The 25,649-nt window shown below is 41.5% G+C and overlaps 1 protein-coding gene across 3 annotated transcripts; it reads right to left on the bottom strand.

The window, feature by feature from the left end:
* Positions 1–1,700: 1,700 nt before the first annotated feature.
* On the bottom strand, positions 1,701–25,452 carry LOC146577249 (uncharacterized). Of its 3 annotated transcripts, XM_085252556.1 has the most exons (7): positions 17,836–25,177; positions 7,724–8,101; positions 7,466–7,571; positions 4,628–5,224; positions 4,032–4,302; positions 3,155–3,751; positions 1,701–2,829 (listed from the first exon to the last, which is right to left on the bottom strand). In XM_085252556.1, exons 3-6 carry the CDS (start codon positions 7,481–7,483, stop codon positions 3,669–3,671), a joined length of 969 nt encoding a protein of 322 aa, XP_085108682.1. In that variant the 5' UTR covers positions 7,484–7,571; positions 7,724–8,101; positions 17,836–25,177; the 3' UTR covers positions 1,701–2,829; positions 3,155–3,668. The 3 variants fall into 3 exon arrangements, with proteins under 3 accessions (XP_085108682.1, XP_085108666.1, XP_085108675.1); XM_085252540.1 differs by lacking the exons at positions 1,701–2,829; positions 3,155–3,751; positions 17,836–25,177 and adding an exon at positions 25,277–25,452 and having other exon boundaries at positions 3,769–4,302; positions 7,853–7,918; XM_085252549.1 differs by lacking the exons at positions 1,701–2,829; positions 3,155–3,751; positions 7,724–8,101 and having other exon boundaries at positions 3,769–4,302.
* Positions 25,453–25,649: the final 197 nt, after the last annotated feature.

Raw genomic sequence — 25,649 nt, 5'->3', positions numbered from 1 at the left:
TTCATATAAAATAACTGAAGCAGTGAACTAAATATCTGAAATCTTTCCTTCCTTAAAAGTTATAATCCTACTTAAGTTATAGTGCAAACGCTTAAGCAACAAATATACTTGATGCTAATTAATTAATATTTCCCTTTGATGTTGCAACTATGCAGTCACTTCTGTCTTTAAACAAAATAATATTTTCCAGTTACAGAAATCATAAAGTCCAAACTAAAGTGCTACTGTTGCTATATGCATTTTATATAAATCATGGATGATGGTCCTGACATGAAGGAAGAGAAAGTTACAGGTTGCATCCTTTGACTTTGTCTCCGTGCCTTTGGGCGATTTTCAGAAGGACAGATGTTTCTGTTCAATTCTTAAATCAATTTTTTCAAACACAAACACTATTTTAAAGCTTCTAGAGAGTAAAATATTCATGATAATTATAATAACAATAATAAAAACAAAAGCTCTCAGCTCCATCAAACCAAGCAGCAGAAAGAACAATAACTGAAGAGAAAACTTTAACCTTGTAGACTTCATTATGTTCCAGCTGCTCTACAGACGCTGTGACCTCGAACTTAAGCAGGTCGTAAAGTATGTGCAGCTCAATAACTTCATAATCAGACCCTGTGGTATTTAGGCAGCAGAACAACTAAGAATAACAACTACAAATAATGTTTTTAGGTTTCTGTTGTACTGCAAGGTTCTGTACAGGAGAACCAAACCAAGAGCAAATATTACGTCTCATTTACACCTGAGCACGAAGAGCCATCAACATTTAGCAAATTGAATCATCTTTGTTTAGATGCAAGAAGAATCATATAGAAATGAAAAAGTAGAAATAGAAATCCAGAGCAAAGATATCCTCTAATTCAGCGTAGCACATGTGCAGCTGCTGCGATTCACGTAAGCATTCGGCTCGTCGCTGTTGCAGATTTTTCTCTCGCTGTTCTGGCTCACAGCACTGCAAACACAAAAATAAATATCCCCAAAGGTGTGAAAGGGAGCTAATTAGTAAGAGTATTGTTACTCTCCGCAGGAGTAGTCCAGCAGTAGAAATCAGTCCAATAACAAGGTGTGTAACATCTAGCAGGGTGACAGAAAAACCCAGGGTAACTTCTAAGGACCTCAACGTCTCTCTCACATTGTGTTTTTTAAACATGCTTCCATTTGTCACTTCAGTCTTTACTCTGAAATACAGGAAGAGAAATCATGGCTGAAACAATTTCTCATGAAACCAGGGGTGTGGTCCAACAGTCAGTTTGGTGAGGAAGGTTCCTAACTGAGAGAAGTGACCCAGAAGTATCTGTGTAGCAGCCACAATGAATCAAGATCATGAGCTTTATTAATTGATCAAAGTCTCTTCTTTCATCTTCTGTATCATTCAGTTTGCATTGGTAATGCCCATTATTGTAATGCTTTTTTAAGACGAGCAAAACTTTATTTCACTTTGGGTTAGCTGGGATAAGTGATGGATGGAGGGAATTTTATTTCAGCCACAGAAATCCTAAACAGGAAGGAGGAGCAGAGTTACAGTGGATCACTATCCAGCAGGGAAACAAGGTTTATTTCAATTTCTTGGCCATGAGTGAGATTTACTGAGTGGGCAAATTAGGGAGACGACACCATCAGATCCCGAGCCCTCCATGTGTTAATCAAGAGACGGCTGCTGTGCTACATCCATATATAATGAATAAATTAGGAGCTAAAGCTGAAAGGACAGTTTATTTGTACCATCTTCACGTGAACACATTCAAGAACATCACAGATGAAGAAACATTAAAAACTTCCACACTACATAAAGCAAGAAAAATAGTTTTTCTTTCAGGTGGTTTCAGAAAAACAGAAACATCAAACATCTCCAAGACTCTCTTTGAAAGAACTAAAAACCTTTGTTCTCATGGTCCAATCATGAGTGAACTCCCCAATGAAGCCTTGTGTGCTAAAACATGTCAGAGTTTTAAAGGTTAAACATGAGTTTCCAAAACGTTTTGCTGGAGAACAATGAACTATTTGACTGAGTTTCAATCATTTACAGACGAGCAAAACCAGGACAGAGAAAAAAGGACAAAACTGACTCAGTAAAACAACAGAAAAGAAGATCCCATGTAGATCTGTATTATGTAGAAGTTCAGCCCAGCAACCAGTTCAGTTCAACACAAGTTTAAATGATTCTATCTGAACTCTGTGGAGCCTGATCTCAAGCTTTTTGAGTCCAACACAGAAACCAGAGGATCTTTCTGTGTCTTCAGATTCACTGTGATCCAGTCATGGGAGTGATTTCAGCCCTGAGTGATCGCGCTGATGTTTGCACAGAGCAGACAATGAGGTGAATGTTTGGGCACATTGGTAACAGTGAAACAGTTTATTAGTAACGTGGGATCGTTTGTGTTTGGAGTATGAACTGAGATTCCTGAAGCTCTTGTCACACTGGTCACAGCTGTAGTTTCCTTCCATGTGTGTACGTTCATGAATGTTACGACTTTGTAAATATGAGAAGCTTCTCTCACAGTGTCTGCACTTGTGTGGTTTCTCTCCTGTGTGGACTCGTTTGTGTGTTTTAAGCTGACCTGCAGTGGTGAAGGATGACCCACACTGATCACAGACGTGCTTTTTAACCCCACTGTGAATCAGTTCATGTCGTTTTAAATCACTTGATGTGGTGAAGCTTCTCCCACATTCTTTGCAGTATTTCAGTTTGTCTCCAGTGTGTCTACGTTGATGTAGTTTTAGGGTCTTTTGCCGACTGAAAGTTTTTCCACAGAGGTCACAATGAAAGTCTTTCCCACCACCACAGTGATGACAGGGTTGAGAACTGGATCCATCTGTGTCGCTCTGCTTCTAAACAAAGACACAAAGACAGTGTAAGTCAGTCCTTCAACATTTGTATCCTGAACGTCGCCTGAAATAAAGAGCATCTCTGCAGACGTCCAACTACATTTGACTGTTTCAGTTAACACACTCAGTTTACTGGGCTGCAATAACTACAATACTACCACCATAATACTACAGTAATACTAAAATCATAACTGAAAGGAAAATCTGAATAATCACTCAGAGCTGCTTTTCCATGCAGTAGAATTGCTAACATGCTAACACAGTTTAATGAGCAGAGTTGTTCCAAACAGTCAGGCTAAAATGACAAGATAACAATATAAATACATACCTCACAGTAGCTGCGCTTGTAGAGTCTCTTTCTGGTGTGGATCTGTTGGTGTTGTCTCAGGTGATGTGGAGATTTAAAAGTCTTCTCACACAGGTCACATTGATAAGGTCTCTCCTCAGTGTGGGTAAATATGTGATGTTGTAACTGTGCGTCTGTTGAAAAGTATTTGCCACACTGTTCACAGCAGTACACATCATGTCTGGTGTGAATGCGTAGGTGTGTATTTCGGTTCCCTCTCTGGCTGAAAGTTTTTCCACAGATGTCACAGCTGTATGGCTTAATTCCAGAGTGGGTAACTAGATGCTTCTGTAAGTTGCTACTGTGAGTAAAAGCTCTGCCACACTGATCACAGCTGTACGCTTTAACTCCACTGTGGACGAGTTGGTGTGTTTTTAGGGAACCCTTCAAGGAAAAAGACTTTCCACACAAGTCACAGCTGAACGGTCTCTCTCCAGTGTGGATGACCTGATGCTGTTTTAGTTTAGCCCTCACAGTAAAACCCTTCCCACACTCGTCACAGGTGTGTTTTTTCTCTCCCTTTCTTCTGTGAGGTTTGTCGGCCTCCTGAGAGCGCTGACTTCTGGCTCCATGTTGGTCCTGCAGTGACAGAGATACAAACAGAGGCAGTGAGTGAAATGCAGTCGTGGAACAAACTCAGTTTATTAAAACAGTTTATTAGTAACGTGGGATCGTTTGTGTTTGGAGTATGAACTGAGATTCCTGAAGCTCTTGTCACACTGGTCACAGCTGTAGTTTCCTTCCATGTGTGTACGTTCATGAATGTTACGACTTTGTAAATATGAGAAGCTTCTCTCACAGTGTCTGCACTTGTGTGGTTTCTCTCCTGTGTGGACTCGTTTGTGTGTTTTAAGCTGACCTGCAGTGGTGAAGGATGACCCACACTGATCACAGACGTGCTTTTTAACCCCACTGTGAATCAGTTCATGTCGTTTTAAATCACTTGATGTGGTGAAGCTTCTCCCACATTCTTTGCAGTATTTCAGTTTGTCTCCAGTGTGTCTACGTTGATGTAGTTTTAGGGTCTTTTGCCGACTGAAAGTTTTTCCACAGAGGTCACAATGAAAGTCTTTCCCACCACCACAGTGATGACAGGGTTGAGAACTGGATCCATCTGTGTCGCTCTGCTTCTAAACAAAGACACAAAGACAGTGTAAGTCAGTCCTTCAACATTTGTATCCTGAACGTCGCCTGAAATAAAGAGCATCTCTGCAGACGTCCAACTACATTTGACTGTTTCAGTTAACACACTCAGTTTACTGGGCTGCAATAACTACAATACTACCACCATAATACTACAGTAATACTAAAATCATAACTGAAAGGAAAATCTGAATAATCACTCAGAGCTGCTTTTCCATGCAGTAGAATTGCTAACATGCTAACACAGTTTAATGAGCAGAGTTGTTCCAAACAGTCAGGCTAAAATGACAAGATAACAATATAAATACATACCTCACAGTAGCTGCGCTTGTAGAGTCTCTTTCTGGTGTGGATCTGTTGGTGTTGTCTCAGGTGATGTGGAGATTTAAAAGTCTTCTCACACAGGTCACATTGATAAGGTCTCTCCTCAGTGTGGGTAAATATGTGTTGTTGTAACTGTGCATCTGTTGTAAAGTATTTGCCACACTGTTCACAGCAGTACACATCATGTCTGGTGTGAATGCGTAGGTGTGTATTTCGGTTCCCTCTCTGGCTGAAAGTTTTTCCACAGATGTCACAGCTGTATGGCTTAATTCCAGAGTGGGTAACTAGATGCTTCTGTAAGTTGCTACTGTGAGTAAAAGCTCTGCCACACTGATCACAGCTGTACGCTTTAACTCCACTGTGGACGAGTTGGTGTGTTTTTAGGGAACCCTTCAAGGAAAAAGACTTTCCACACAAGTCACAGCTGAACGGTCTCTCTCCAGTGTGGATGACCTGATGCTGTTTTAGTTTAGCCCTCACAGTAAAACCCTTCCCACACTCGTCACAGGTGTGTTTTTTCTCTCCCTTTCTTCTGTGAGGTTTGTCGGCCTCCTGAGAGCGCTGACTTCTGGCTCCATGTTGGTCCTGCAGTGACAGAGATACAAACAGAGGCAGTGAGTGAAATGCAGTCGTGGAACAAACTCAACCTTCAAACTCCATTAACACTAGTTTTAAACCTGAAGGTGGAGCGTGGCACCAAACACCTTAAAGGTCTCTTATCCCCACCTGCTGGTAGTTCTAACACATTACATCCAACCTGCTGTTAAAGATAATTCATGACTGTTCAAACACTAAAATCATGCCCATCCATCCTGATTTTGTACACACACACACACACACACACACACACATTATTTTATAATTTAGATTATTTTGTTGTTTCCTATTACATATTTCTATAATTTGTATAGATTTATACAGAATTATTCAGTGATAATAAATCCTATGTTTGTTTATTCTAAAGGAACCCCGTTAGCTTCCACAACAGATGTTGCTCGTCTTCCGTCAAATACTCCCATATAATATTACACAATAAAGTGGATTCAAGATATCCACATAATTTCACTCTTACATCCACAGTGAGGTTTCACAATTGTTCAAACATAAGTAATCAATAATAATAGTAATAATATCAATAACATTGAGGCACATTACACAAATTTCAAAAACAAATCATGTCTTACAATATTTACAACAACTAAAAGCTCTGTAAATCAGCTTTTAAGTGTTCATTGAAGTTTTGAATAATTCTCTAATTTTTTAAGGCAACTTATTCCACTTAAAAGTTGCTCTAAATGTAACAGTTTTACAAAACGTTACTTTTAACTCGAGCATTTACTAAATTGCAGCTTGTTGAAAACTGTGTAATATGATGATGTATTTCATCTGGATACTGCAGCTGAGCAGAATAAATGTGGTGTGTTTAACAGAATTGCTTTCTTTAGAACTACAAGTAAGCCATAGAATATTTTAGCCTGTACAGGAAGCCAAGAAAGGTTATTATGCATTTTATCAATATTAGTATAGTATGAACATCTTCACACTAATCTGGACGCCTTATTCTGGACTAACTGAAGTCTGTTAAGATCTGTCTTATTAGCTGCTGACCAAATGATTGAACAATACTCCAGATGAGACATTGCTAGTGCATTAATGACATCTTTCATAATGAAGAAGTGATACACAAAGAGCATTTCATAGCCATAGCTATGCCTTGTCGGCAGAGTTATGTGACATTAGTGATGTTTGTACTTTCAGCGTTAACTTTGATTTCCATGTGTGACGACTGCAAGTGTCCAGAGTGAGGACAGACTGAGGGAGCCACTGCTGCACATCATCTGTGAGGCTTTGCACCCCTGATGATCCACCAGGACAAACTCAGCAGTGTGTGAGGAAGAGGAGGAGGAAGAGCCAGCAGCACAGAAATGAAGCCCAACAATCATGTTTCAGTCCTGTGGTCTCAGCCTCAGATACTCATCAAATCACACAGAGCTCATGTAGAAACAAATGAACTAAATATGTTCTCCTTCATTTCTGTCAAACAAAGCTGTATGAAACGTTTCCAGCTGTTAGTATCATGGTTGCTAGGCAACCTGGGCAGCGCGACGGAGGCTAGACGTCCCATTTCACGAGCCTACGAGCCTCGCACTTCGGCCTTAGCGGTCTTTGAGTACGCGGCCCTTGAGGACTTTAAAGCTGCAGAACCTGAATCGGGATACAGCCATGATGATCTCCAGCCTCGTGCTCGCCAACATTCTCACCTGAGTTAAGAAGACGATCACTGAAATGGTCTCAGCAGGTCCTTTGATGACAGCAATGAAATTCAGTGGTAAGGCTTTTTGGGGATTAAGTTCGTTTTCATGGCAAAGAAGGACGATGCAGTTCATCTGATCACTCCTCATAACATTCTGGAGTGCAGGCAAAATGCTATTATAAAAACTTAAGCAGCAACTTCTCCAGGTTCCAATATTTATGCAATTCTCAAACCTTTTGGCCACGACTGTATAACCTCTTCTGAAGTTTAGTGGATATTATACATGGTTATGCTCAGGATGTGTCGGCCAGTTTCCACTGGAAACGCCTTTTGGTTAAACTGTCAGCGAGGAATTTGCATTTGCACTGTTACATTTTTATATAACTTTAATGCACATAAACAACAGCTGCTTGTTTCAGTGAAAATACATTGATGGCTTTTTAATAAAGTTGTGCAGCTGTAAAGTATTTTGTCTGGTGTCAATTCTATCGTCAGCTACATCGTTATGGCAAATGTTCAAATGTATATGGTGATAAATATCTTTGGTCATATGGTCCTGCTCTGTCTGTCACCTTCTGTGTTGAGCTCATTGTTTCCTCTGTAGTGGCTGAGCTGAGTCCAAGTAGCTGAAAATGTTCCTCTGCTGCTCCGTCAGACTCTCCTCCTCCTGCTGATCAGCTGGGACACAAAACAGATCTTTGTTAGGCTCCACACTGCACTGAAGAGTCAAAGTGTCTCATATGTTCATCTGACAAGTAAAAGAACACATTTTTGTTTCCCGAGGTGGGCAACTTGTTGGAAACAAACACAAAAGGTTTGAGCACTGATACCTGCCATTGCTGCCATTGAAAGATGCAACGCCAGCAATGTGGATTGTCAAGACTCAAACCAATCATCAAGCAAAGACAACAGGGATCATTTGTTTCTGTTTATTTAGCATTCACAGCATTTGTAGTTGCCTTCTGTGCAGGGGAAGTCCACGCACACTGTGTGGTACCGCCATCCGCAGAAGGTGCATTCATCCTCTGTAAGAGAAACGAGATTGTCTGAGACTGAAATGATATTCACTAAAGTGGTGGTGATTTGTAAAACTTCACATTTTGACTCGGGACGTACTCTGCATGAAAACAAGCGCCCACTCTTCCTGCTCAACAAATGCCAAGGGCGGAGCCTTATACCACGTGATACAGAAGCTGTGCCGTGTGATGCTAAAATTAGCAGGGAAACAACAACGGAGAGCACGTCAGGGATGACGAGAAAGTGACAGGAGAAAATCCGTCCCGGTCAACCACCCAAACATCAATAACGGGAACCTTATACAGCGCTTCCCTATACACGTCGAACTCCCGCAGGCACAAAGACATTACGGAGGCTATCACTTATCACCTGACCAAAGATATGGCTCCCATCAACACTGTGCAAAACGAGGGATTTAGGAAAACGATCAACACCCTAGACAAACGCTACACAGTGCCGTCCCGCAACTATTTTTCTATTGTTGCACTACCTGCTCTGTACACGCAGCGTCGAGCAACGGTGGAGACGGAATTTCAAGCAGGACAACATTTTGCTGCAACAACAAAACGAGAGACATTTGTTGTTTTATGTTTATTTATTGTTATGAGAGAATCATGATCTCAATTCTAAAATCGTGATTCTCATTTTATGCAAAATCGTGCAGCCCTAACATTAACACAAAACTATTGTTTCACCAGAGAAACACACATGAAGAGAGAGAGAGAGACAATAACAGCTACCAAACAGTCATCATAATTCGTCACACAATGAGAAAAGGACAAATCAACAAGTAACAATGACTAATTAATATTAAAATCTGTAACATAATGTATTGTTTGGAGTTTAGTCTGATTGGTTCAGGATGAGCTGCCATTATCCAATCACACGTCTGCTTACCTGCATCTTTTCTCTTTTTTCTAACCTGAGCACCTGATGGCTTTGAACTTTTGTTGTCCATCTTCCATTGGTTTGAATTTTGCGCTCCAGTACAAACAGAAATCCCCCAACCCGAGGATCAGCACAATTAACCTAACAGCAGGCACGTGCAGAGGGGGGGGGGGGGGGGCTAGAGGGGCTTGAGCACCCGCCCCTTTCCTGATGGGTGCCCAAGGTGCCCTTTTGTTGAGGCAACTTTTTTTTTTTTAATTTTTTTTTTTTTTTAATGTGTGTGTGCGTGCGGAGTCCTGTCTGTGCCCCTCAACAATAATATTTAACTATTAATCACAGTTTTGCTAAATAAAAGGATCTAGCTTGCATCAGTCACATGATCACATTTAACCAATGATCGCCCTTGACGGCAGAACGCGCTGGTTACGAGCCGGGAACGAGCTCACAAAGAGCACGCGCATTTGTTGCGGTCCGGAGCTGTAGGAGAAACACAAGTTAACTCAGAGACACAGACTGATGCGACAAAACCAGTAAGTAGCTGTACAGCGCACACTGTAGTGTGTAGCACACAGGAGTATTAGCTTATTACGTACACGTTGGTAAGCTGTCTTGTTGCTACTGACGAACTGAAACAAACGAGCGTGCTGTGTGTGCAACAGCGCGACAAACATTACCTGTCCTTTTATTAACTGCACAGGTAGTGCTGGTCACAGCTGCTGGCTACCTGTGTAAGGCTGTCATGGGTCTGTAGCTCTGTCACCGTTTTAGGGAACATATTTAGTTTTAAAGCAAGTTTCCGGGCTTTTCCTGCCTTTCTGGAGGGATTATATTTCACTAAAAACGATCTAATATGCATGCCCACATAATTATGCATTATTATAATTATAATATATTAAAAACACACGCTGTATTTTAAAGAACATGCATTAAGAAGCAGATTATATTAGATTTATATTTTAAATAAGACAAAATTTGGATGTTACAGCAGGAAGATTATTGTATCTCTACAGTTTAAAAATGTAATAAGCTTTGCCCTGCACAGAGTGGATAGTGAAACAAATGGAATCATCATAAATACATTATTTCATATTTATTACTTCCCCCTCCTCTTTGCTTTATTATTGTAGCTCTAGTAATAAATAATAATGTAAGGATTCTGGATCAGCACCATGATGCCCATAGTATATACAGTATTCTGAAGAAGGTCTAAAATGTCACTGTGTGTGTGTGCATGTGTGTGTTTTATTTAGATGGATTTTTAAAAAAAAAAAAAATTACTCATGATATAACATTGTGCAGACATGGCTGGTAAGGACATGAGGAGGAAACAGCAGGAGCTGTGTGAGGCTACTAAAGGCAGGGCTATAACATTTTTCTGTCATCATTTTATTATAGATTAAGTGCAAGAGTTGTTAGGTGTGGATAATTAGATTATAGTTTATTGCAATAGCAAGTTGTGCCTTGTTCTCACATAGACAGCAAGTGGAGAGTGATATATGAAATGATGGGATGGAAGGAAGAAGAGAAGCAAAGAGTGAGTCACAGGCAGAGCCTAAATTATTTCTCACAGTTTTTTGTTGCCTTATGGTTCCAAGCGCTGTCACCAATCTTTGCATTTTGTTATTATCTCATGACACTTGTTTAATCAGCTACCATCTCTCCTGTGGACTTTTTAATGTCTACAGTCTCAGACCAACACAGCCCTGCCCTCATAGCTGGACTGGCCATCGGGCATTTGCCCGGTGGGCCGCTGGCGATTTTTTGTTTTTATGGGCCGACCGATTTTTTTTTTTTTTTTTTTTTTTTTTTTTTGGGGGAAGGGTATAAATAATGAAAGGTGTTGGATTGGCCAATTGGTCATGATCGACTCTGGGCTGGACCAATTACAGCCGAGGAGGTCGGATGCACCCTCCCCCTTGTTTAGCAATCTTATAGACGAACTAAAGAAAATGGAGAACAAAAAAAGGAAAGGAGGTGCCGAAAAAATTAGGGCCAATGTGATGGACTGAGTTGAAGAACAGGAGGAGCCCAGGAATTATTAGAAAAATATAGTTTCCATTTATTTAACCCCCAAAAATTATATTTACAAGACTAATAAATGTTGAGCTCATAAAAGAGGTCAAAGAAACAAAACTGAACCCAGGCAAAGACTGCAAACTTAACAAACCAAATAACTGCTCAAACATACATAATTGACCTAAACATGAAATGACATACAAGGGTTTATATAATGGCTGATCAGACCATTGTGACACATGAGGGGTAACAAACAAAACACAATCATAAATCACAAAAAATGCAGTACAATCTAGTTTGTTAATAAACTAAACACTAAAGAAGAAAATCAAAAACCCCATTAAACCCTAAACTCAAATATTTAATTAAATACAAATACTTTGTTTTTAAAGTAAAGAAAACACACATTCCCCCCCCTTCAGCAGGAAGTGGTGGTGTGGTCCAATTATCTTCCTTTGTATTTAATGGTTTCAAACCCTGGCTACCATCTTTTGTCCAGCAACTCCCAGGGATGATAGCAGGTAAGAAATAAAAAGACAAAGGTTAGTCAGAAAGCAAAGAAATGAAGTAGTATGAATACATAAGTAAACTAAATGTGCGCGCTTACAAATAGAACAAATGTATCCAAACCAATCAATAAAGTTATTGGAAACTAAAATGTATTACTATGTTCAAATGAAGAATGAAAATACAAAAGTTACCGACTTTAGAGTGTGGCCACGGGTTTGGCCATCACACACACCCCCACTTCTGGATCTTCCATCAGGCAGCGAGAGAGGTAATCAGCAGTGGTATTGTCTTTTCCAGGGATATAGTGAACCTTAAACTGGTATGGCTGCATAGCCAGATACCACCTGGTGATTCTCCCATTAGTGTCTTTCATTCTCTCCAGCCACTGCAGGGCTTTGTGGTCAGTTTGAAGGATGAATTCTCTTCCCAGCAAATAATACTTGAAAGAGTCAAGTGCCCATTTAATGGCCAAGGCTTCCTTCTCAACCGTTGCGTAGCGGCTCTCCCTTGGTAGCAGCTTACGGCTGATGTAGGCGACAGGATGTCGATCCTCTGGTGGTCCCTGCAGAAGCACTGCTCCCAAACCTCTTTCAGAAGCATCAGTCTGCAATGTAAAGTCTTTTGTGAAATCTGGTGAGTGCAGAACGGGGTCCTTACTCAGGGACTGGCGAAGGTCTTTGAAAGCTGCAACGGCTTCAGCTGTCCACCGAATCTTATTGGGACATCTTGAGCCAATCCTGTCCGTCAGTGGGGCTGCTCTAGCTGAGAAGTTGGGAATGAATCTGTTGTAGAACGCAGCCATGCCGAGGAAGGATCGCAGCTGTTTCCTGGTTTGTGGAAGAGGACATGATGCAATTGCATTAATTTTGTCAACCTGTGGTTTAATTGTCCCACCTCCAACAGTAAACCCGAGGTACTGGACTTCAGTCCTAGCAAGAGCACACTTTGCTGGATTGATGCAAGCCCTGCGGAACACAGCCGATCCAGCACGATTCTTAGGTGATCCACATGCTCTTCCCAAGTTCCACTGAAAACAACAACATCATCAAGGTACGCACAAGTGAATGCTGAGAGCCCACAGAGTACCTTATCCATTAGTCTTTGAAATGTTGCTGGGGCCCCATGGAGACCAAATGGCAAGACTGAACTTGAACAATCCCCACGGAGTACGGAATGCTGTCAACTCTTGAGACTGCTTAGTGAGAGGTACTTGCCAGTATCCCTTGGAGAGATCAATGGTCGTTAGATATTTTGCCTTCCCCAAACGCTCAATGAGATCGTCAATGCGTGGCATTGGGTAAGAGTCAAATTTTGATATGGAATTGAGATACCTGAAGTCGATGCAAAAACGTATCGTGCTATCCTTTTTCGGAGCCAACACAACAGGGTTGCACCACTCACTTGTTGAAGGTTGGATGATTCCAAGAGACAGCATGAGGTCCACCTCCTCCTTTAACTCCACCAGGAAGCGTTCCGGTATCCTGTAACTCATACGCTTCACAGCTGCATCAGGTTTTAAAACAATGTCATGCTCCACCAGACTCGTACAACCTGGGTACTTTTGAAATATGTCTGAATCAATCAGAGGTGTTACCTGAGACTGTTGCTCACTGGTGAGATGGCTCAGGTCCAGGACAGACTGTTACTGAAGGCAAGTAGTCATTAACTTCTTCCTCCTCATCCACGCTGTGAATAAGCAAACCCTCTGTTTTATTCTCAGTGCGTGGAATCCATTCCTTAAGAAGGTTAACATGGAGCACTCTACTCCCTCGCTGGAGACCTGGTGTAGAAACTTTGTAGGTAGTAGGTCCAAGTTTCTTCTGTACTTCAAAGGGTCCCTGCCACTTTGCCAGCAACTTGCTGTCAGAAGTTGGCAACATTACCAAAACCTTCTGGCCAGGGACAAAACTCCTGTGGCGAGCTTTTTTATCAAACAAAGTCTTTTGTTGCCTCTGAGCAGCTGCCATATGACTGAGCCAGTTCACTCATTTGCTGAAGCTTTTCTCTCATATGAATGACATATGAAATAACATTGACCGATTCCTCTTTACCTTGCTCTCTCTCCCATGAGTCCTTTAGCAGGGTCAATGGGCCTCTCACCTCATGGCCATAAAGAAGCTCAAACGGGGAGAAGCCAGTGGAGGCTTGAGGAACTTCTCGGTAGGCAAAAAGGAGGTATGGCAGCCACTGGTCCCAATCAGACCCTGTATCATTGACAAACTTTCGGAGCATTTGTTTGAGAGTTTGGTTGAAGCGCTCCGTCAGTCCATCTGTCTGTGGGTGATAAGGGGTTGTCCGCACACTCCTGATGCCTAACAGCTTATAGACCTCTTTCAACAGTGTGGACATAAAATTAGTGCCCTGGTCAGTTAAAATCTCCTGTGGGAATCCAACCCTTGAGAACAGTTGAATCAATGAGGAAGCTACAGTTTTTGCTTTAACAGTTTTTAATGGAAAGACTTCAGGATACCTCGTAGCATAGTCTGTAATGACTAGCATAAAGCGATTTCCAGATTTACTTTTTCTACAGGACCAACTACGTCCATGCCAAGACGCTGAAATGGTATACCAATGATTGGGAGAGGTTGGAGTGGTGCTTTGGTGGGGACCCTAATTGAAGTCTTCTGACATTGAGGACAACTCCTGCAAAACATAGCAACATCTGAGCGCAAACCAGGCCAGAAAAAGTATCGCTTGATGCGAGCGGTGGTCTTATGCTTCCCCAGGTGGCCAGCCCAGGGAATGGAGTGCCCCAAAGTAAGCACTGTTTTGCGGGCTGCTTTAGGGACCACTAACTGCTTAACCTGGCCGTGCTGGTGGTATAAGATGCCATCTTGCAGAATGTACAGCTCTTTATTTGTGTCAGATTCAACAGAGTCCTTTTCCTTGGCCCTCAGCAACATGGCAGACAAAGTTGGATCAGCCTGCTGCATTTGTCTGATGTTCGTAGGTACTGAAAAACCTAAAGGCATATCTGGAGCAGCCTGAACTGATGTCTTTCTAACAGTGTGTTGAAATTTTTCACGTCTTCTTTGACTGCGTGGCTTCCAAGACTTTCCGGGATCTGTCTCTAGTTCAGCCTCAAAGAAGGGTAAAGCACTGAGGGTTGCATAATGCTCGTCCTGATTTTTAGTTTGAGCCCTTGTTATAACAACATTGCACTCATGTACTTCCCTCAACAGATCATAGATGACTGGCAGATCCTCCCCAAGAACTACAGGATAGGGCAGCTTATCAGCTACACCAACCTTTAACAGATAGGGTGTCCCCTGCACTACAATAAACAGATCAGCAGTAGGGTATGGTCTTTCATCACCATGTATACAGCAAACTGATATGGTTTCAGAGGGGCATGTGTAATCGTTTGACACATATTTCCTGTGTACCAGAGTCTGTGTGCTGCCAGTATCTATTAAAGCATTAATTTCTTGTCCATTAATCTTAACTGTGGTGATTTTATTTGACTGCTTTCTCTCAGATTTAATATCCACATTCTGATGAGGCACGAAACACATCTGAGATAATTTTCTTTGATTATTAGGACACATGGGCTTAGTGTGACCTTCCTGTCCACAAAGGTAGCACACTGGTGGCCTTTTACCTGGCTTCGAGCTATTCAGGGGCTGCTTTTCCCTTGTAAAGGGCTTACCCACACCCGTCGCTGACCTCTGAGGATGCTGAGGGGGTTGCAACCGACGTGAATCTCTGGCAGCCTTCCATGCACTGTTGCTCCATGGCTGACTCTTACTTCGGGCAGCTACAAACACATCAGCCAGGGTGGCAGCCTCTGCAGCAGACTTTGGATTATGCTCCTTAATCCAGACCTGAAGCTCAGGACACAGCATTCTTAAAAACTGCTCCAAGATAATAATTTCACCAACTTCTTTTACAGTTCTGTTTTTCGGCTGAATCCATTTTTCATAAAGTTCTTTCAGTCTTGCATACAGTTCCTTGGGACTCTCATCAAAAACTTCAAGACAGCGAAATCTTTGCCTGTATGTTTCTGGGTTTATATCATATTTTTGCAAAATGGCAGCTTTTACCTTGTCATATTGCAGTGAATCGTCCACATCCATATTAACATAAGCACTTCGAGCCTTACCAGTAAGAAGAGGAATGAGGTGAAAAATCCAGTCTGACTCAGGCCAGCGACAAGCAGCTGCAATTCTCTCAAAAGTGGTCAGAAAATGTTCAACATCATCTTCAACAGCTAGTTTCTCCAGTTTAGGATGATGAATATGCACAGACTGACCTGTTAATATGGAGGCTGAGCCAGAACCCTCATGCTGAGATGTTGCTTGTGTCTGATAATCAGCTGGAGTTTCAACAGACTCTGGATCAGTTGATGTGGGCTCTGGAAGTGGGGTGGTTCTGGCCTGCACTTCCATTTGCAAAAGCCAAAACTGGTGTTGCAAACTCTTAAAACGCTGTTCTTGCAGTACAGCATCCTCTCTCTGTTTTTTATCTCGAACTTCCTGTTGTCCCAAGAAAGCCTGAAGAATCCCAGCAATATCAAGAAGAGTTGGCTCCCTGGTATCCTCTCCTTCAGTGTCTCCAGCCACAACTGAAATTCCTTCTTCCATCTCCTTCTCAATCTCTGGGTGGTGCAAGGCCTCTCTGGCCTCCATTTTATTTCCTCTCTTTGGGCGCACAGCATTCTGCATGGCTCAAAAAGTTTGTCAGGGGAGAAAAAGGGGCAGAAAAATGCAAAAAAAAAAAAAAAATCCTGTCTCCTCAACTGAAGGATCCCACTTCTGACACCACATGTGATGGACCGAGTTGAAGAACAGGAGGAGCCCAGGAATTATTAGAAAAATATAGTTTCCATTTATTTAACCCCCAAAAATTATATTTACAAGACTAATAAATGTTGAGCTCATAAAAGAGGTCAAAGAAACAAAACTGAACCCAGGCAAAGACTGCAAACTTAACAAACCAAATAACTGCTCAAACATACATAATTGACCTAAACATGAAATGACATACAAGGGTATATATAATGGCTGATCAGACCATTGTGACACATGAGGGGTAACAAACAAAACACAATCATAAATCACAAAAAATGCAGTACAATCTAGTTTGTTAATAAACTAAACACTAAAGAAGAAAATCAAAAACCCCATTAAACCCTAAACTCAAATATTTAATTAAATACAAATACTTTGTTTTTAAAGTAAAGAAAACACACATTCCCCCCCCTTCAGCAGGAAGTGGTGGTGTGGTCCAATTATCTTCCTTTGTATTTAATGGTTTCAAACCCTGGCTACCATCTTTTGTCCAGCAACTCCCAGGGATGATAGCAGGTAAGAAATAAAAAGACAAAGGTTAGTCAGAAAGCAAAGAAATGAAGTAGTATGAATACATAAGTAAACTAAATGTGCGCGCTTACAAATAGAACAAATGTATCCAAACCAATCAATAAAGTTATTGGAAACTAAAATGTAGTGATGGCCAAATGAAGCTTTCTGAAGCACTGAAGCTTGTATTGAAAAATGGTTCATTACTCGAAGCTTTTCAACACAGTCCTCTCTGGTGACATCTGGTGGCCAAAAATACAAAGAGCAGCTTGAATCCACAAAATAAAACCAACTGCTTCATTACGATTGCCTACTCTACACAGTGGAGTTTTGTCTGATATTGGGCCTCCGTTGTGTTGCTTTGAACGTGTATTTTTTTGGTGGTTAAAAAAAAAGTGTTTTATTTGTTTAATAAATAGTTTTGACCAGTAAACTCTCCTTGTTTAAACATGCACCATGGTGTGGTCTTCCTTTGCTTGTGACTTCTTGATGTTAGTAAATACAATAATTGAAAAATACCACGTTACATATAATATATACATATAATAATGTACAACACATTATGGAGTATGCTTCTGCTCTGAGGTCCTGCCTCCATGCACTTATGCAATTAATCGCTAGACAGGTGTATTTATAAATAATATTATATTAGGGAAATTTTCCCAGACATATTTTTGACCTGGGGGTAGAATTGATTGTGAAATGGAAAGGAAAAATGCTTATGAAATTGCAAATTAAAAACATGATGCATTGACGGTAACCCTTTTTCAATTTTATTTAAAAAGAGAATTTGTTCTAATGTGCGATGGCCGAACCTGTTCCTTTTCGTGGAGATCATTTATCCTATCATTTATCCTAAGTGTTAAGGAAAATCCCTTCACATGGCACAGAGGAGGCTGGAGTGCAGAGAAACTGGTAGAGATGCAGTTTTACAGTCTACCTGGGCCCCACCAACTGTCAGCTAAAGAGAATAAATAAATTCAATTGCTGCACATTTGGCAGACTAACATTTTTAGATTAATTAAACAATAAAATATATATTTTTACAACATTACATGTAAAGAGTCAAGTGGAAGTTTTTCTAAAGTTATTTAATGATATTTATATTATGGAAGCAGATTTTTGACATTTTACCTTTTTCCCGTTTTCAGATATAATAAACACGCACAAAACAAAAGCAAACGGCCAGAACACAAAGCTGGAAAACCCACCCGATTGACAAAAATCAACTCAAAATTCTCACACGCAACAGAACCTCCTCTATTCCTCGCTGGCTCCAAATCTCTCAGTGGAATGATCAGTGGTTTGCTATCTGTCACCATCAAAACACTCCACAAATGCCGTGAATGATTCGCTTCCTTATAAACCATTGAATCAGATACCGAAGCAGTTAGGTTCTAAATGAAGCTTCGGACGTCACTGATCACGTGACTCTGGCCAAACGAATCAAGCTTCGATACAGTGCTTCTGAAGAAGTGTGTTGATTTTTTTGACACACGCACCGGAGCTTCAGCTTCAAGCGGGCCATCACTACTAAAATGTATTACTATGTTCAAATGAAGAATGAAAATACAAAAGTTACCGACTTTAGAGTGTGGCCACGGGTTTGGCCATCACAGCCAAAAAGAAACAAGCCCTTCAGGCAGACGCTGCCAAATGTGTGAAAATTACTGAATTGTTTGGTGGTAGCTATGGCACAGCTTCCATAGATTTAGCAAGATCAGCAAGTGGTGGAGGCCAGCAGGTGGATGAAGGAAAGGGGAGGCAAGAGGAGGAGAGACCCGAGGCGGCCGCTGGTCATAGTGGCAGAGGAACTGAACTTCAGGTAAGAAGTTATGACCTGCTGTCTATCTGTGTCAGATATAAACTAATTTTAGTTGTAGCTTGTTTTCGTTGTGGTGACTTTATACAGTCGCTTAGAATAACTCGTACAGCGTAACTAGCATGACTGAGTTTATATACTGCTGGGCGGGTGCTATGAAGTTACTGATAGTAAATTTTATTTTATGCTTAAGGTTAGTTTCTCAAACTTCTCAAAATCTTAACAAATTGTGCCAATCCTTACATGTTGCACCAGCTGATTTATCATCAAAGGTGGAGAAGTCTGTGACAGAGGAGACAGAAGAGCAGCAGAGAGAGATGGAAGAGCAAGAGAGAGAGATGGAAGAGCAAGAGAGAGAGATGGAAGAGCAGGAGAGAGAGATGGAAGAGCAGGAGAGAGAGATGGAAGAGCAAGAGAGAGAGATGGAAGAGCAAGAGAGAGAGATGGAAGAGCAGAAGAGAGAGATGGAAGAGCGAGAGAGAGAGATGGAAGAGCGAGAGAGAGAGATGGAAGAGCGAGAGAGAGAGTTGGAAGAGCGAGAGAGAGAGATGGAAGAGCGAGAGAGAGAGATGGAAGAGCAAGAGAGAGATGGAAGAGCAAGAGAGAGATGGAAGAGCAAGAGAGAGAGATAGAAGAGCAAGAGAGAGAGAGAGATGGAGCAAGAGAGAGAGAGAGATGGAGCAAGAGAGAGAGATGGAAGAGCAGGAGAGAGAGATGGAAGAGCAGGAGAGAGAGATGGAAGAGCAGGAGAGAGAGATGGAAGAGCAAGAGAGAGATGGAGCAAGAGAGAGATGGAGCAAGAGAGAGATGGAGCAAGAGAGAGAGATGGAAGAGCAAGAGAGAGAGATGGAAGAGCAAGAGAGAGAGATGGAAGAGCAAGAGAGAGAGATGGAGCAGGAGAGAGAGATGGAAGAGCAAGAGAGAGAGATAGAAGAGCAAGAGAGAGAGATGGAGCAAGAGAGAGAGAGATGGAAGAGCAAGAGAGAGAGAGCCAGGGCATCGATTACTTTGCTCGCCCTGAACCTGCCATATTACAGGCCTTCTTAGATTACCACCCACAGCAGAACAGTAGCAGTGCAGTTGTGATGAGGGTGTTCAGCTGTAAAGATGGCACCAACAGGAAGTGGCTTACTTATTGCAAAGAACGCCATTTATTGTTCTGCTTTGTGTGTCTGGCATTTGCAAGGCTGACTGACACCAGCACATTTATAACAGGCATGAGTGACTGGCGACATATACACCTGCGCACAGAGGAGCATGAAAAGAGCAATACACACCAGACCTGTGCTGAAGCTTTTTTCTTAAGGTGCTCAAAAGGCAACATCAGGAGCTTGTTTGCTGGCAGTCAGTTGTCATCTCACAGAGCACAAGTGAAAAAGAGACGGCAAGTTTTAGAGCGTATAGTGGATGTGATCAAAGTACTTGGGAAGAGGGGACTCAGCTATAGGCATGTGGAGAATGAGGCTGCATACACTTTAGGTGATAACACCATCGATCATGGTAACTTTCTGGAACTGATTGTGTTATTAGGCAAGTATGATATGTGCCTTGGAGAATATTTGAATGACTGCATTGAAAAAAGCAAGAAGTTGCATTAGTGGATCAAGAGGTAGAGGATCTCTCATCACCCTACTCTCCAAAACAACTGTCAACTCAGTGATTGATCCACTTGGCCATCTCCTTCAAGAGAGCATCGCCAGTGATGTCCAGAAAGCTGGGATGTTTTCTGTTCAGCTAGACACAACCCAAGACATCACAGGTTATGATCAGTGTTCATTAATCATCAGGTATGTTACTGAGTCTGTGCAGGAGAGGCTTGTCTCCATAGTGAGGTGCGAAGCATCCACGGGGCAGTACTTTGTAAACTTGCTTTCCGGAGTTTTAGAGCATCTGAATCTTTCAGCACTTATGACTGCCCAGTCTCCAACTCATGTGCATGTGTGGTGCTATGCACACATACTTAATCTTGTGATTGCTGACATAACACAAAGTGTCATTGAAAGTGGATCACTCTTTAATTTACTTAATGACATAGCTGTGTTCATCAAGGAGTCCTATCACAGGGTTAATCTGTGGGAGAAACAAACCGAAAACACAAGACACAGACGCCTCAGTCCAATAGGTGAGACACGGTGGTGGGCCAAGCATGATGCCCTCCAGAAAATCTTTGGACATTTTGGAAAACCAGATGATGGCCTCTTCGTTGATGTAGTGCTGACGATGGAAGCCATTGAAAAGAGGGAAAAAGAAAAGCCAGCTGTTTGTGCCAAAGCACGAGGCTTTAAAGAGTGTCTCTTGAAGCATGAAACTGTGTTAACAGCACAGATATTTCTTAGAGTGTTTGAGCAAACAACTCCTCTGTCAAAGTACCTCCAGTCAAAGGGGATGGACATTCTCTCTGCCCATCATATGGTGACTGCCACACAAGATGGCCTCAAAAGTATTGCCAGGGACTTTCCAACTGTGAAGACAGCTGCAGACACATTTGTGAAACAGACAAATCAAAAACTAGAGGAGAGGGAGAACAACACAGACATGGAAGTGGAGGCTGAACTACCTAAAAAGAGAGCCAAAAGGAGAAAAGGCATGGCCGGAGAGATGCCTGAAGATGAGTTGCAAATCAATGCTGAGAAATCATATGAGGTGAAAGTGCACAACATCATCCTGGACACAGTTATTGAAGCAATCCACAGACGATTTGTCATACATGGCCCTCTTCTTACCGATTTGGCATGGTTGGACCCCAGGAAGTTTAGCCAGGTCAGAACAGTTTCTCTTCCAAGTAATGCATTTCAGAACCTCAGCGCCTGTCTATTTAAATTTGACAGCAGGGCTACAGTTAATAACCTTCAGTCAGAACTGAAACGTTTTGCTGAACAGTGGGAAAGGCTTAAGACATCACATGTAGATGAGTACACGACCAGAACAGCAAAGGACAGATCTGAAGAATGGGACGAAGAAAGTGAAATTGTGACCGAAAGCTGTGGTTCTTGCAAAAATTGCCCACTGTGCTGCTATCAAATACTCAGGCGGTTCAACATGCTGTCTGATGCCTATCGTCTCCTTGGGCTGGCATACAAGTACCTGCTGACCCTCTCCCTCACTCAGGTTGCCTGTGAAAGAACATTCTCTACACTCAAGTTCATTAAAAGCAGACTCCGAAGCAGCCTGTCTGCAAACAAGCTGGAGATGTTTATGCTGATGGCCACTGAAAAGGACATTCTCATGTCATTGGACTCTGACATGGTCATTGACAGGGTAGCTGAGAAGAGTGACCTGCTGAGAAAGCTCCTTTTGTAACCTGGTGAGGTGAAATAAAAATGAGCAAAACATTCCTAATTATCTATTGTTAATATTAAATTCAGCTTTATTGTTATTGCCTAAATGAATACGTTTAGTATCTACCTTCACTTCAAACAAGTCAAGTGATTGGTAAATGCTTAGAATTTGTCCATCTTAATAGATAGAATAAATATGAGATTGGAGTATTAGGCATTTATAAACATATATTCTTACAGTCTTAATCTGTCATTGTTTCATTTCAGATGCTGTCAGTCATTTTAGGAGGACTGAAGTGTGTTCATTTTAAGTAAGTACTATATGGAATATGATTCAACCATTTTTCTAGAGTAAGCATACCAGTACTGTCATCGTCTGAAAAAATCTATTAAGTACAATTCTTTCTCAACCTTCACTGTCTGTCCTTTCACTTCATAAAGGTTTCCATGTCTTAAGATATGTTCAGTGTTGCTGCTGTGGAAGTGTTGTAGGTGACCTTTTATTGATGAGTGAATAGTCTTTGGTGATACAATTCAATCATAATCTGTCCTTTATAGATTTTAATATTCATCTAATCTTTATTCCTTTCTGTCCTGTTTGTCAGGGTCTGATCATACATTGTTTAAGAGGTTCGAGACCATTCAACTTTTTAAGTTCATCAACGTAAGTACTAGTGTATATGATTTCTCTAATTCCTTTCTGGAATAAAGATGCCAGTACTGTGATCATCTGAGCAAGTCCATCAATTGCCATTCACAGTTCTTTGTCCTTTCACTTGTGTCCTGTTTTTCAGGGTCCCATATAATTTCTTCAGAAGTAAGTACTGTATATGATGCCAGTATTTTCCCATATTTTCTAGATACTGTATTAGTACTGTGTGTAAAATGCCATCAAAAACTCAATTAAGTGTTATTCTTATTCTTCTTTCTCACCTTTCTTTCTCTGTCTCCTTTCATATTTAAAGGTTGCTGTGTTAACAAAATATATTGTGCTACCATGCTGTTTTCTATTGTTTTGGTAAATAAATACTTTATGAAAATATCCCTAAATCTGTCATTTATTAATTTTAATATTAATTAATGATCATGTCTCACCTCTAGTGTTCTTGGTCTTAATTTAAGGTTTCTACCATGTGCTGTAGATAGTTCAGGAGGTTAACTCTACCAAGCAGTCTTTTTGTTTCCGCTATGTACTGTTTAAAATCCCGAATAGGGAGAATGGTGTAGGTTTAACTTTATTAGATTGATACATATATACCAACAAGGCAGTGTACATAAAAGCAGTTGTTTTCATGCAAAGGCTTTATGGTTTTTCCTATAGCGATTGACAGACCACGTGACTTTGCGCATTGCATGCCGGGAACTCGTGGCAAAACAATCCAAGTACCGCATCAAATACAAGCATTTGCAATTGCAGCACCGCAAAACGTTCATTCTCCGGTTCCAATACCTTCTTGTTTTTTCTGTGCCGCACAAAAAAGGTATGTACAAAACGACGGAGAACAATGCCGGTCCGTACAAAGACAGACTCGACGAAAAGACAAAGAAAAGATACGAGGAAAAATCAAAGGAGTGAAAGGGTCAGACCCTTACGAGCACACAGAGGGACAAAAGACGTTAGCGTGCTGCCCAACTTTCACCACGCTCAGATTTATAATTATACGGTTCTTGGAGTGAGTCCATACACTCATGAAGTTTAGTAACTTCAGGTCACTGCAACAAGCCCAGGTACAGTTTACTGACGGATGGGTACAGGACCTTGAAATGCACCGAAAGACCATCGTACGAACAAAGGTAAGTTTACCTTTGTTCGTCTCACAAATCGTCGTCATAAATACACATTCGTTAACCGTGTATTAATATAACCTTTGAGCTCAACGGTAATTAATTAGTAGTGGAAAAATAATTGTAATATTTGAGCCATTTCTGCTGTCCAACTACTTCTTACAAAATACATTTTTAATGTTAATTAGATTTTTTTTTACGACGTAAATAAAGGTTATAGAAAAGTCACTGCCAAAGACTGATTGCGGCTTCTACCTTGTTACACTAATGTTGTTTGTAGCTCAGTATGACTTTATGTCATCCATGAGGGATGCATTTGACATATGTTTCACATATTATAGCCCAACAAGTTACTTATAGCAATTTAAATACGAGCAATCAGTTTCTTTGCAAATACCGGAAATCAGTTTTTGGCAGACAATCACTTTTTGGCACAACACCGGCTATTGCAGTTAATAATACAGCAGCTTCTTGCCATTTTTTGTGTTTCTTTTTATCGCTGTGTAACTGAGTTCAATTGAAAGCCTGCATGCGCTAGTACCGCTTGACAAAAGTTCCCAGAATCCTTTGCGGTTTTATCCATGAATGACGTCACATTTTTGGTGGGCCGGTCTCCAGTCAAAATGCCCGGGCCGATTTTTTGTCCCAGTCCAGCCCTGCCTGCCCTCCAGCACTATCCACAGCAACCCCTCAACAGCAACATTGTACCCATCAGGTAAAGCATCGGCTACGTTTGCTTTGCCTTGTTGCCCATATTAGATTCTTGATGAAAGTGTGTTGTTGTTATTCAGCCTGGTTCAATGTGCCCCTTTTTAACTTTGAGCACCCGCCCCTTTAAACCTCTCTGCACGGCCCTGCCTAACAGACCTACACCTTAGTTCACAGATTCACTTTGTCTAAGGTTGATTTCTGGGATTTCACACAACCCAGGATTCAGATCGTGAATCCATGATGGGCTTGGATTTACATCATTATAAATGAAATGTGCTCTACTTGGAAGCAGCCGGCCCCGCCACTTTTGACGGGTTGTGTGAGACTTTAAATCATCAAACTGTAAATTATAAATTAAATTGTTATTGAGCCTTTACCCCGAGTCCTAAAGTGTAGATTTATTTTCTTACTCTTCTTATATTTATTGTTTGTTTACTTGCACCGCTGTAACTGCAGCCTCGTCGTCTCGTCTCTCTATATGCTGGACTGTCTGTAGCGGAGATGACAATAAAGTTTAATTTGACTTCAGCAGCGCGCAGGCGCACCGAGGGCTCTCGCGCTCACTTTATAGAATTTAGAAAAAACATGGGTGCAGATTATAAGTCTGTATCATAATATCTGTTTGTTGTGTTGTTTTTATTTTCTTTTGCGAGTTGGTTATTAGATGCCGCTCCAGCCAGCCAGAGACTCCCCGCCGCCCCGCCCTCTCCTCCCTGTGCCGCCAGCAGCAGGCGCACCTCGCAAACGGAGGGCGCCCTTACTCCCAGCAAATGGCTGATAGAAAACCGATCGGTGCCTACGAATTTCCCAATATGCGCTGGCATGACGTCGGGGAAGCATGGGTACGACCGATTCTTTTATTTTTTTCTTGCCAATGCCCGTGATGCCCCCCCCCCACCACGATGCATTCTATTGGTTTGCACACTTACACACACCCAGCTGTGGTTTCCTGTTTTGCTGGACTCTGGAGAGCCCCGCCTTTAACGCTCTTCTCTCACAGAGAGCAACAGAAAACTTGGAAAAACTCCAGATTGACTGAACTCAGTTCAAAGTTACCTTGACACCTTTAGATGTGAGACGTAGTGATGGTCCGCTTGAAGCTGACGCTCCGGTGCGTGTGTCAGAAAGATCAACGCGCTGCTTCAGAAGCACCGTGTCGAGGCTTGATTCGTTTGGCCAGAGTCACGTGATCAGTGACGTCTGAAGCTTCGTTTAGAACGTACCTTTTTTTAAATCGAACTTTATTGAAACACAATGAGTATACAACATACAAACAGATGAAGTTTACAAAAGAACAGAACATGAACATACAGAACCAGGAGTAAAAAAATTATGATATGAGTAGGCGAAAAAAATCTACATATAAATATTGTTCTGAGAGGCTTTTTGTTGGTTGAGTCTGAAATTGATTGTATGTACAATTCATATC

Source organism: Mchenga conophoros, linkage group LG3, assembly GCF_057382185.1.
Source record: "Mchenga conophoros isolate Kocher_MC1m ecotype Shallow Benthic linkage group LG3, M_conophoros_male_GT1.1, whole genome shotgun sequence".
In the NCBI taxonomy this organism is placed as follows: Eukaryota; Metazoa; Chordata; class Actinopteri; order Cichliformes; family Cichlidae; genus Mchenga; species Mchenga conophoros.
Note: the sequence above shows the minus strand (reverse complement) of the source record. Positions and strands in the feature narration are given on the sequence as shown.

Coding starts and splice junctions, on each gene's coding strand:
- LOC146577249 (XM_085252540.1), bottom strand. Junction 4,303..4,627: donor ACAAGCGCAGCTACTGTGAG/GTATGTATTTAT, acceptor GTCTTTGTTTAG/AAGCAGAGCGACACAGATGG.